Here is a 12,671-nt window from a genome sequence, read left to right on the forward strand (position 1 = left end):
CCAGTCTGTGTACATCTTTTGCTAACTCTTTCCTTCCTTCTTCAATATGGGCGGTGCTACCCATAGACAATTTTCTCAAGGAATCAACAACAACATTAGCCTTACCTGGGTGGTAAAGAATACTCATGTTGTAGTCCTTGAGTAACTCTAGCCACCTTTTCTGTCTGAGATTAAGCTCTTTCTGAGTGAACACATATTACAGGCTCTTGTGATCGGTGAACACATCCACATGAACACCATACAAATAATGGCGCCATATCTTCAAAGCAAAAACTACAGCAGCCAACTCTAGATCATGAGTTAGATAATTTTTCTCATGAACTTTCAACTGTCTGGAGGCATAAGCTATAACTTTGCCATTCTGCATTAAAACACAACCCAAGCCAACTCTTAATGCATCACAATACACCATAAAACCTTGAGTACCTTTTGGTAAGGTCAATACTGGGGCAGTAGTCAACCTATTTTTCAATTCCTGAAAGCTTTCTCACAAGCTTCAGACCATTGAAATTTCACCGTCTTCTTAGTCAACTTGGTCAAAAGAGACGAAATAGACGAGAACCCCTCTACAAACCTTCTATAATAGCCAGCTAAACCCAAGAAACTCCTAATATTAGTTGGAGATGTGGGTCTAGGCCAATTTTACATTGCCTCAATTTTCTGAGTATCAACTCTAATTCCGTCACTGGAAACAATGTGGCCCAAGAACGCCACAGACTCAAGCCAAAACTCACACTTAGAGAACTTGGCATACAACTCTCTATCTTTGAAAGTCTGAAGAACTATTCTGAGATGACTAGCATGATCTTCTTCATTCCTTGAATAGATTGGTATGTCATCAATGAAGACGATAACAAACATATCTAAATAAGGTTTGAAGACTATTCATAAGATCCATAGACGCTACTGGTGCATTGGTCAAACCAAAGGACATGACCAAAAACTCGCAATGACCATATCTGGTTCTGAAAGTTGTCTTTGGAATATCACATTCCCTTACTCTTAATTGATGATAGCCTGATCTGAGATCAATTTTTGAGAAACAGAAAGCACCCTGAAGCTGATCGAAATAATTATCAATTCTCGAAAGAGGATACTTATTCTTGATGGTAACCTTGTTCAACTGACGGTAATCTATACACATCCTAAGGGAAGTATCTTTCTTTCTCACAAACAAGACCTGAGCGCCCCAAGGTGAGACACTTGGTTGAATGAAGCCCTTATCTAATAGATCCTTTAACTGCTCTTTCAACTATGCTGGTGCCATTCTGTATGGTGGAATAGAGGTATGACGAGTATCTGGAATGATGTCTATACCAAAGTCTATTTCTTTCTCAGGAGGAACTCCGGGTAGGTCATCATGAAAGACTTCTGGAAACTCTTTTACTATAGAAATTGACTGAATGAGAGGTATTTCAACACTTGAGTCATTAACTCGGACTAAGTGATAGATACAACCCTTCGAAACCAACTTTCTCGCCTTAAGGTACGAAATGAAACGACCCTTAGGCACTGCTGAACTACTACTCCACTCTATGACTGGCTCATTAGGAATTTGAAACTTGACAACTCGAGTTCTACAATCTATTGATGCATAACAGACATGAAGCCAATCCATACCTAAAATGACATCGAAATCCACCATGTCCAACTCAACTAAATCAGCCATGGTGTCTTTGCGATTGATGGAAATGACATAATCACGATAAACTGGCTCAGCTAGAATAGACTTCCCAACATGTGTAGAAACACAGAAGGGTTCACAAAGTTTCTCAGGAATAACTTCAAACTTGTTTGCACCATAATGGGTTACAAAAGATAAACTTGTTCCTCGATCTAGCAAAACATAAACATCAAAAACAAAGACTTTGATCATACCAGTGACAACATCTGGAGAGTTTTCTTGCTCTTGGCGACTCGTGATTGCATAGAGGCGATTTGCTCCTTTGCCAGTACCAAAAGTAGCTCCTCTAGGTGCAACCCTGTCTGGTGGGGCAACTGATGAAGATTAGGCTCTATTGCCCTGGTTCCCACTACCTTACCTGTTTTTAGGACACTCTTTTAGGAAATGACGCTCTTGCCCACACTTGAAACAACCTGTCTGGCCATCACGACACTTACCTGGGTGGATCCTACAACACTTGGTACATGCAGGAGCCAGTTACCTCCTTGTGCCACACTACCTTGAGACTGTGCACGCCTAACTCTGAAGTTCTGTGAATTCTGGACATTATACTCACCTTGATTTCTGGGTGCAGGTGCACTAGCAGATGATGGTGTAGGTCCCTTTTGCTTTTGTTGAAAGGACGAACGGTTCACATTACCTTTCTGCTGCCCAGACTCATTTCCTGTCTTAGCTTTCTTATTTCTGAACTCTTCTCTGTCCCTCAGCTTCTCTTCCTCAACCTGCTGCACATAAACCATCAACCTTGATATGTCCATGTCCCCGATAAGCATTACAGCCCTACCTTCCTTACTTGACAGATGAGACTGCCCAACAACAAACAAGCTCATTATACTTCTCATGTCCGCAACCATCTCCGGAGCATAACGGGATAGTTGGGTGAACTTCAACCCATACTCATGAACACTCGAAAAATCCTGCTTAAGTGTGAGGAACTCACGTTCCTTGGCCTTTTTCAATTCTCGGGGGAAGAAATGCCCCAAGAAGGCTTTCTCAAAATAGGTCCAACTCGCAGGTGGTGCATCCTCAGCTCTACCCCCTTTCCACTGGTCAAACCAAGTTCTAGCAACATTCTTCAGTTGATATACATCTAGTTCAACTCGCTCAGTATCTGCCACATGCATCACATCAAATACCTTCTTCAGCTCCTCAATAAAGTTCTCTGGATCCTCAGTAGTGCTCGAACCCATGAAACTTGGAGGGTTCATCCTCAAGGACTCACAAATCCTTGAAGTGTCAGCTCCTTCCTATCGAACTCCCCTTTGCTGACCAACCTGGTTAGTCACAGCTTGACACAACATCCTAATTGCCTCTATGAACTCAACATTAGTAACTTCCCCTTGAGGTTGCACTTCAGGTGCATTAGGTAACTTTTGCTCCTCAACATTACGCCTAGAAGGATGTCCTCTGACAGCTCTTCGTGGAGGCATGATTATCTGAAAACACGCGCAAACATAAATTAGAAAGAAACTTTTTAGAGATCAAACTCTAACGCACGAAATGAGTGTGCAAGAAGTGATAAATTGTAACACCCAGAAAATTTTTGAGCTAAGACTCAAACCTTTCTTCGTAGTGAGTGAGATTTTTGCAAGGAATTAAAAATTTCTTAAGTGTTAAGGTCATTAGATGTAGCACCTTGACTTCCAAAAAAAATTAAATTGGAATTTTGCAAGTTAAGTTAAGTATGATTTTTGGGTCGACTTCAAACGACCATAACTCCTAGCTCAAGATGAGTTAGGTGTTCTACCATATACCGTAGGAAAGATCTTTGAATTATCTTTCCAACGCCGACAAGTTTTCTAAGTTTTGAGGTCAGATGAGTGAGATATGACATTTTGAAGATCGACTGTCCAGTTAAGGAAAGTTAGCCGAAAATAAAGAGGGGTATTTTGGTCTTTTCCTTACCCAATCAGATTTAATTCATTTTTAGTTATATTTTAAGGGTCTAATCCTATTAGGTTCAGTTTTATAATCCTAAAATACGCCTAGGGTTTTAGTTGAGAATTCAAGAAGAGAAAAGAGGAGAAAAGAGAAAGGATGAAAGCGTTCGTCGAGATTCTTGCATCTTGTTGCGGATTTTCGCCATGGGTTTAATCCCTAAGAGGTATGTAAGCTTCCATAGTGTTGAGTTCTTTCACCCACACGCCAATTATGATTTATTCAACGTAATTTCGTTCTTGAAATTTAAAGATTAGAGTTCTTGATGAGTTCTTGATAAGTGTTCTTGAAGTTTCATTAAGTTTTAATGTAAGATTCTTCTTGGGTCAACTTTAAACGATCATATCTCTTAGAATATAAAGAGTTACGTGAGCCATAACCTATCCAGTTAAAGGTATTTGAATATACTTTCCAACGCCACCTATTTCGCGTTAATCCAATTTCTGAGTAAAAAGTTATGACTATTTTAGTAACCTATACAGTGCTGTTACGAATTAACCGACGGGAAAATATTAAAAAGAGTCATTTTTGTTTTTTTAACTCCAAGAAAATCATAAACGAATTTCTTGACTAATAAAAGGCTCAAAACAATCAGATTTTCATCTTCACTAATGATAATCATAATTCTTGGCCATATAGATTTCAAGAAACTAGTTCAAGAATCTCAAGAAAGGTTTTCTTGATTATTTACCTTCAAGCTAGAGTTTCAAGGCTTCTAATCAAGTTCTTCTTCAAGATTCCTAAAGATTCTTCAAGAATCTTTTTCTTCTAGGTATGTAAGGATATCATAGTGTTGGACTAGTTCGTCCTCACTCCCTACATCTACGTTTAAATCAGTAAAATAAGAATCTAGGATTTTTCCCCTAGATTTGAATATTCTTGAGATAAGTTGATTTTGAGTTCTTGAGTTCGTGTTTCTTTTAAAAGTTCTATTCCTAATTATCGAATTGCTATATTGTTATTGAGATCCTCCATAAACATGAGATCATGAACCTTGAATCCATAAATTCTAATTCAAGGAAAGTCAAGAGCCAAGTCTAGGAAGTTCTTAGAGTCTTTTCAAGAAGTCCTTTGCAAAATGCTTTTAACTTTGTTTTATGACTTAACTATCAAGTTGAGTAAAGAGTAAAGAGTAAAAGTTTGAAGTCCTTTTCTTCAAAAGTATATGGGGACTATGTATTCCCAAAGAGTTTAAAATATTTTCAGCTTTAAACAAGAAAGGAAACCTCGATTTTCAAAGAGCCTTCGGGTTAGTTTTCAGAAAAGAGAAATAGCTTTCTAAATGAAGCAAGCAGGGGAACTGAGATTTCCAAGATAGCCTTTGAGCTAAGTTTTTTAGCACTAATCTCAAATCACAGTAGAAGTATGTTTTTAAACATAAAGAACTAAGTATATTTTTAGGAGTAGTATTGAGCACCGATATGGGAATGCGAGTTCATATTAACTCAAGTCTCCATAAACCATGTAGCCATCATGGGTAGAAAAGGGTCCTACTTTTTAGATGAATCCTTTTCGCATAGACTAGTGGATCCACTTAGTGAGTTAACTTCCTATATCACGACAAGGTATAGGCTGGGCCTTGGCAACATGAGGTAAAGCGCTGTATCATCACTATAGTTCTTAAGTGATGGTTGTCGGTTAGAGAAACTCCCACAGCAGTATTTGCATGGTTCTTCAAGGGGTTCTTCTTAGTATGAATGGGGACATGTGACTTCATTCATGCATTGCACAAGTAGATTTTGAGAGGGAGTCTGGTATGTCTTTTATGATATTATGATTATGAGTTAACATCATGTTTTAAACTGTTTTCCTTTTTCTTTATATTGCACTTGTTTTAAACTACTTTATATTAAAATGAGTTCAGTTATGTTGAGTTGAGCCAGGTAAGTTCTTCAGTTTCTTTCAGATTCTTTTCAAGCTTATGTCATACTTTAGAATTCCCCTTACATGCTCGTACATTCCACGTACTGAGCCATTTGGCCTGCATCTTCTTATGATGCAGACATAGGTATTCAGGGTCATCAATAGGAGCTTCATTGATACATCCGGAAGTTCGAGTTAGCTATGGTGAGCCTCCTTGTTTCCGGAGGATTTCATTTACTTTCAGTTGTTAAGAGGTCGTGGGTCTTGTCCCGACTTTCATCATTGTCATTTAGAGGCTTCATAGATAGTCAGTAAAGTTGAGAAGTCTGTATCATTCATTTATTTTATTAAATGTTTTAAAGACTTAAGTTGCCCATTTTGGGGTGAGTTAAATATATTATATTATTAAGAGTTTTCTTTGGATTTAAAGTTTGTATTTAAGTTTTATGAACTTTTATTTTAGTTTTAAGCTTTTGCATGATTAAGTTAGTCTTTCGCTTGTAGTCAGCCAGGATGACAGTTCGCTTGGGGACCAACAATGGTCTTCAAGTGCCGGCCACGTCCAGGTTGTAGACTCGGGTCGTGACATAAATTTTCCTAAATGTTGTAGCCTCCTAATTATAGATGTGACGCGCTTCACACCGACTCTACAGATACGACTTCATAGACTCCCTAGGACTCTTGAACTCTGTGCTCTGATACCAAGTTTGTCACTCCTCGAGCTTACACCCTGGGCGGGACTGCACTTGAAGACTATTGTTGGCCTCAAACGAACCCTTGGCCTAGATTTCACACTTAGTGGAAAACTCTAAACATGCTTACTATGATCAAAGTGAACTTACTCAAATAATTTTAGTGAAATAACTCAGAAAGTTTAATAGTCAACATTCAACTTGGCCAAAATGGCAACTCAAGTCTCAACTTATGAAATAATAATGTAAAAACATCTGACTACTAACTGTCTATGAAGCCTCTAAATAAAGAGGGATGTCGGGACAAGACCTCCGATCATCCTAACATCTGAAAGACTAGAAAGCAAATAAAGGATTCCTCCAAAATGCAAGGAGGCTCACCCACAGACTTTGAGTGCTCAAGCTGGATCAACGAGGCGCTGGATGCTTATCCTGGTTACCTGCGTCTTCATCATAAAATGATGCAGGCCAACTGGCATCAGTACATTGAATGTACGAGTATGCGAGTTGGAATGCTAAACAAGATATATGTTTGAAAGGATTCTGAAAGGAAACATTTACTTGGCTCTTCTCAACTTCTGAATAACTTAACTCAAATATAAAGAAATGAAACACATACAATATATATAAAAAGCTTATAAGATAGTTGCAACCAACTTATCGTCAAAGATAAACAATAATAACTCAACTTTACTCATATAAGAAAATAATATGGTTTTTCTGTGGGAGATTCTCTAATAGACAACCACCACTATGAGCCTAAGTGGTGATACAACGTCTTGCCAACGCTGCCAGAACTGTCCTATACTTTGCCGTCATATGAAACACTTAACTTAGTGGATCCACTAGCTTAACTTATGTGATCATATAAAAAGTATGACCCATTAATACCCATGATGACTACATGGTTTATGGAGACTTGGGTTAATGTGGATTCGCATCCCCATATCGGTGCTCAATACTACTCCCAAAAATATACTTAGCTCATATGTTTTAAAATAACTTCTTTCTTTGATTTGAGATAATTACTCAAAACTTTAGCTTAAAAGCTCTCTTGGAATCGATGTTCCCTTTTATTGCTCAAATGTGAAAACATTTATAAACTCTTAGGGAATACTTAGTTCCCTTATAGTTTCTTTGAGAAATGAACTCAACTCTTTATTCTTAGCTTAACTTGAAACTTTTAGTCTTAAAACAAAGTTAAAACATTTGTAAAAGACCCTTGAAACTTTGATGACTTCACTTGACTTGACTCTTGACTTTCTTTGAATTGACTCTTAACTTTCCTTGATTTGACTCTTAACTTTCCTTGAATTGAATTATGGATTCAAGGATTATGATTTGTGATAGGAAATGTCTCTTGATGTTTAGGAATGATTTCGAATAGCTAAACTTGAGAAAAGTTACGAAATCACCATCTTGGAACAAGTCTGCGACGCGGAGGTGTTCCTAAATAATTATTCACGAAATTAAAATTTGAGACAGTGGAGTCCACATCCTTTCCGCGACACGGAGCAGATTTTTTTTCACTAGGGGAACAAATCCGCGACGCGGACTTGTTTCATGAACCTTACTCGACTTTTTCCTTCTTCGTTTTTCAGCCTCAAACCACCTAAATTCGATTATCTTCCTCAAATTCGTTTTAAATCCCGATGCCCAGCATGTATACTCAAGAAACTAACTCAAAGCAACCCTAAACTCAATGCAAGGATCTCATAAACTTCTCAATTCGTCCTACTTCGCTAACTACGTTCGAATTCAAGAATATTTGTCAAGAACATCAATTTTCCAACTCTTCTAGGACGAATCTCACTGAATTAAACATGCTTGGCGTGTGGGTGGATGAACCCAACGCTATGAGAGACTCACATATCTTGTAGGATCAATTCCTTGGCGAATCCACGACCAAAATTGATTGTTCTTGGCGAATCTTGCTTTTCCTCTTCTCCTTTCTCTTGCGTTCTTTCTCCAAAAGCCCTAACTCTATTTTTCAAAAGCGTAAACTGAACTAACTCAGTTTTTGACCCCACTTAATTTACTAAAATGGATTTAATTAATCGGGTTAGGAAAAGACCAAACTACCCTTCAAAAATCCGGATTGGACATTTCCTAATTCGAACATCCCCACTTCCAAAGGGCTTAACTCACTCATACCAACTCGGAATCGCGCAAACTTAGCGGCGTTGGAAAGACCATTCCAAGAGCTTTCCAACCATATCTGGAACTACACCTAATTCTTCCTGATCTCGGAGTTATGGGCGTTTGAAGTTGACAAAAAAACTCACTTTAATTTACTTAAAATTTTCCAGATTTCCTTATATTTTCCAAAAATAACTATTTCCAGATTTTAAACTTCTTTCTAATTCTTTCTAGTTGCGAGATGTTACAGTCATGACTCACTCAAATTTACCTAGGGCTACACTAGGCTAAAAATTGAATTGGGTTAGAAACCACCCATCTTGACTTGCTTAATCTAAACAATGTTGACATACTAATGTAATTCATTGAAGAAAAAAAAGGCCGAATTCGCCAAAAGAATAGCAAAAAAACAAGTAGAAAGATGTGAAACCCGTTTCGGAACTCAAGACCTAGGACCCAAGACCCAAGCCAAAACACCCAACTAGAAAATTCGAACCAAAACTCGACACGGGACTCGAGATTCAACCCGACCCTAGACCAAACTCGAGATCCAATTTGGGAATCAAGCCCAAGATCGGCCCAACATACACCCCTAGCTAGACCCAATTGCAAGATCTGACCCCGACTCAAGACCCTAACCAAACCCGACCCTGACTTGGGATTCAAGACCTGACTTGGGACTCAAGATCCTACCCCGATCTTGACTTGAGATCCGAACTAGACCCAAGACTTGATTCTTGAGACTCAATACCAAAACGAGACCCAACCTTGGACCCAATATCCGAACTTAACACCAACGAGAGACCCGATCTCAACCCTGATCCGGGATCAACCTCAGCCCATCTTGTATATTAATGTATCACTGGTATTTATATATGTGGAAATAAAAAAATAATTATATGATACATCATATATAGTAATGTCATATTTTCGGGTAGATGCCATATTTCCAATATATGCGTATATCTTTCATGCATATTTTTTTTAATGTATATTAGTGTATCATGTATATTTGCGTATATCTATGGGTGTTATATGATAAACCATATTGTCGTATTTTTTGTATATATACCTTACACAAGTAAACAACTTAAAAACCATCTTATATTTTGGATATAATATTTTCCTTCCTGCCGAACACACCCTTAATTGCCACTCTTACAAATACTTTTAACCATTTATCAAACATAATAATATTTTATAATAATCATACAAAGAAGAACTATTTAAAACCCGATGTTCCTCCAAAAATAAAATATATCCTTAATTATCAAACATAACATCTTACAATTATTTTAATTAGCTTTATTCAAATGCCAAAAGCAAAACAATAAGCTCCAAACAAAAAGAAATCTCAAGTCTCTATCTCATAAAGTCATAATCTCTGAAAATGAGTTAATTAAAGAATATTTAATCTTGCAAATATCAATTGTTAAATATAATAATTAATTGAGTAATTAATTTGAAAAGAATGGACATCTTTTTTTTGTCGACAAAATAACCGACCTAATAAAATGCCCTAAATAAGCATCTTATAAAACGAATTATAGAATCACATGATGATAATTAGGAACAATATAATGCTATTCATTGTGAATTATTAATATCTTAATTCTCCTATGATTGTGAATTAGTGGAAAATATCTCATAGCCCAGCATTTAGTGCAACATGTGTTAGGGAAAATGCTCTATCCTTTTCGTATTACTTGTCATTTGACCACTGTTAATCTGATACACTTTAAAATAAAATTAGTTAAATTAAATAAATATAATGAATTTTTTTTTTAATCTGGTAAACCCATTAAGAAAAATTTAACTAAATGTGTATTTTATTATGTTAATCTTATTTTCTTGATTTGTTAAATTAAACAAGTTTAATGAAATATTTATTTTTGAACAGAGGTCAAGTAAAATGAAACGTCGAAAACATATAAGTCACCTTGTTTAACGAATAACAACCATTATTTTCCTTAAAAAGGTAAATCACCTTTTTAAATCATTTCGAAGAATATCATTAGTGGATAAATCAAATATCTTTTTCCTCATTGCTAAGTTTATACCAACATAGGTTTGTCACAACATCATCAATTCCATTAATATCCTTATAATACTTTTTTTCTTTTTTACAATAATTAAGTTTATTGATTGCAAAACCACTGTTTTTTAGACCAACAATTTAAAAGTTCATGAAGAGGTTATTAACATTATTTGACTGGTGAATTTTATTGTAATGAACATAAGTGTGAAAATAACAATTTGACTATTTACTTAGTCGCAAGCCAAAAATCTTAATAACAAAATTCCAAAAATATAAATTAAAATGTTGAGTTTCTATGTTATGGAGATTAAATAGCTTATGGGCAATGCTAAATGGCCAGAAAATTGAAAAGTCTATACTATCCTTTTTATTTTAAAATAAACAAATCTTTTTTTCATTTTTTTAAATTAAAAGATATTAAAGTTAAAAGGGTATAAATATTCAAAAAGGTAAAATAATATAGTATGAAATATGTTATTTTACTATGACCAAATTTTATGGCAAAAAGGATTTTTCCATAGCTTATATATACAAAGAAACAAAAAAACTATTTGCCCTACTTGTATAGTGTGATTTCCGAGTTAATTAAAAGATATTCAATTAAACACCTTTTCATATCTTTAGCTCCCCTGCCCGATGTATTAACACTATAACAAAAGAGATTTAATTTAGCGTTAACAAATATTTTCTTTCATCAATAATATTTTTTGTCGCAAAAATATTTAGTAGTACTTAAGTTAATGACATTACATCGAGAGTCACTAGATACTTTAGCTACATTTGTATAAAGTGTTGGTTATAATATATTCATATTATATTATTATCACTAAATAATTGCAACAAAATTCTTTATTTCTTGTAGTGTAAGCTCTAGCTAGGTACATAGAACTTAACTCTATTTACCATATAGTTTATTCTTAATTGGAAAAGAACATGTAACAAAGTTCACATACTAACCTCCATACTTCATGGTGGATTTTTTTAAATTTTTTTTGGGACACTTTAAAGACAGGCAGTATCAAGAACCTAACAGTTTCAACTCCTTATCTAAAATTATTCTTTCCTTTTAATTTATTGGTGTGTGTTGGTGGTGGGGGTATAAAGGAAGCATATTGAATCTTCACCATGTCACTATTTTGGTTAGTATATAAATAGCTTCAAGGGGGGTTTTAAATTCATCATCACTTCAACAACTCATCATTTTCCTCTTATATTACATTAATCATTTTTTTCCAATAATTAAAATGGAGTCAGTGAAGAAAATGGTAGCTGAAAAGCCAGTGGTTATGTTTAGCAAAAGCAAGTGTTGTATGTGTCACACAATAAAGACACTCATATCAAGTTTTGGTGCTAACTTAACTGTATATGAATTGGATGAGCTTCCCAATGGGCTACAAGTCGAACGAGCACTGCTGATGCTAGGCCTAAGGCCTAGCGTGCCAGCAGTGTTCATTGGACAAGAATTAATTGGCGGTGCGAATGAGATCATGAGTCTACATCTAGAGGGAAATCTTGTTCCTCTGCTCATGAAAGCTAAAGCTCTTTGGCTATAGTGTATATACACTTTTTTTTTGGTTATATATTTGGTATTCGAAATTTACTGGTATGACTAGTNTTGGATGAGCTTCCCAATGGGCTACAAGTCGAACGAGCACTGCTGATGCTAGGCCTAAGGCCTAGCGTGCCAGCAGTGTTCATTGGACAAGAATTAATTGGCGGTGCGAATGAGATCATGAGTCTACATCTGGAGGGAAATCTTGTTCCTCTGCTCATGAAGGCTAAAGCTCTTTGGCTATAGTGTATATACTTTTTTTTTTTTTGGTTTATATATTTGGTATTCGAAATTTACTGATTTGACTAGTTCAGACTCACGTCGAATATGCGGGTGAAACTACACTCCACCTTGTAGAAAGTGCATATTAACACCTAGTAAGTTTGGTTTTCTCAATGTTTGTGGAATTGAGCATCTTTTATGTAACATGCTCAATGAAAAATCTGTTTTATCAGACAAGAGTCCTTAATGTTTCTCAAGCATTGTAATAAGAAATTATATATATAATATATAATGTCATAGACTCTTTTAGTCACTCTCATTTAGTTTCCCTTCTATCTTGATTCAAATTTATGACTTGGTAAATAGTTTTTATATATTGTTTTACTATGTTGTACTCCCAATTGGGTGATTCAAATATTTTTTTTGAAAAAATAAGTGGTTTACCCTCTTGAAACATAGCTTGATTCTGAACTTATATTCTTGAACTTCATGGTGATGGTAACACTTTCTAACTTTATTGAACCTCCTTTATTGGTATTTGAC

The 12,671-nt window shown here is 35.7% G+C and overlaps 1 protein-coding gene across 1 annotated transcript; it reads left to right on the forward strand.

Moving 5' to 3' along the window:
- Positions 1-11,537: 11,537 nt before the first annotated feature.
- LOC125871181 (monothiol glutaredoxin-S2-like) lies at positions 11,538-11,962 on the forward strand. The gene has a single exon (XM_049551774.1). The coding sequence runs from the start codon at positions 11,599-11,601 to the stop codon at positions 11,905-11,907; it is 309 nt and encodes a 102-aa protein (XP_049407731.1). The 5' UTR covers positions 11,538-11,598; the 3' UTR covers positions 11,908-11,962.
- The last annotated feature ends 709 nt before the right edge of the window (positions 11,963-12,671 follow it).

This window comes from Solanum stenotomum, chromosome 7 (assembly GCF_019186545.1).
Source record: "Solanum stenotomum isolate F172 chromosome 7, ASM1918654v1, whole genome shotgun sequence".
NCBI lineage: Eukaryota > Viridiplantae > Streptophyta > Magnoliopsida > Solanales > Solanaceae > Solanum > Solanum stenotomum.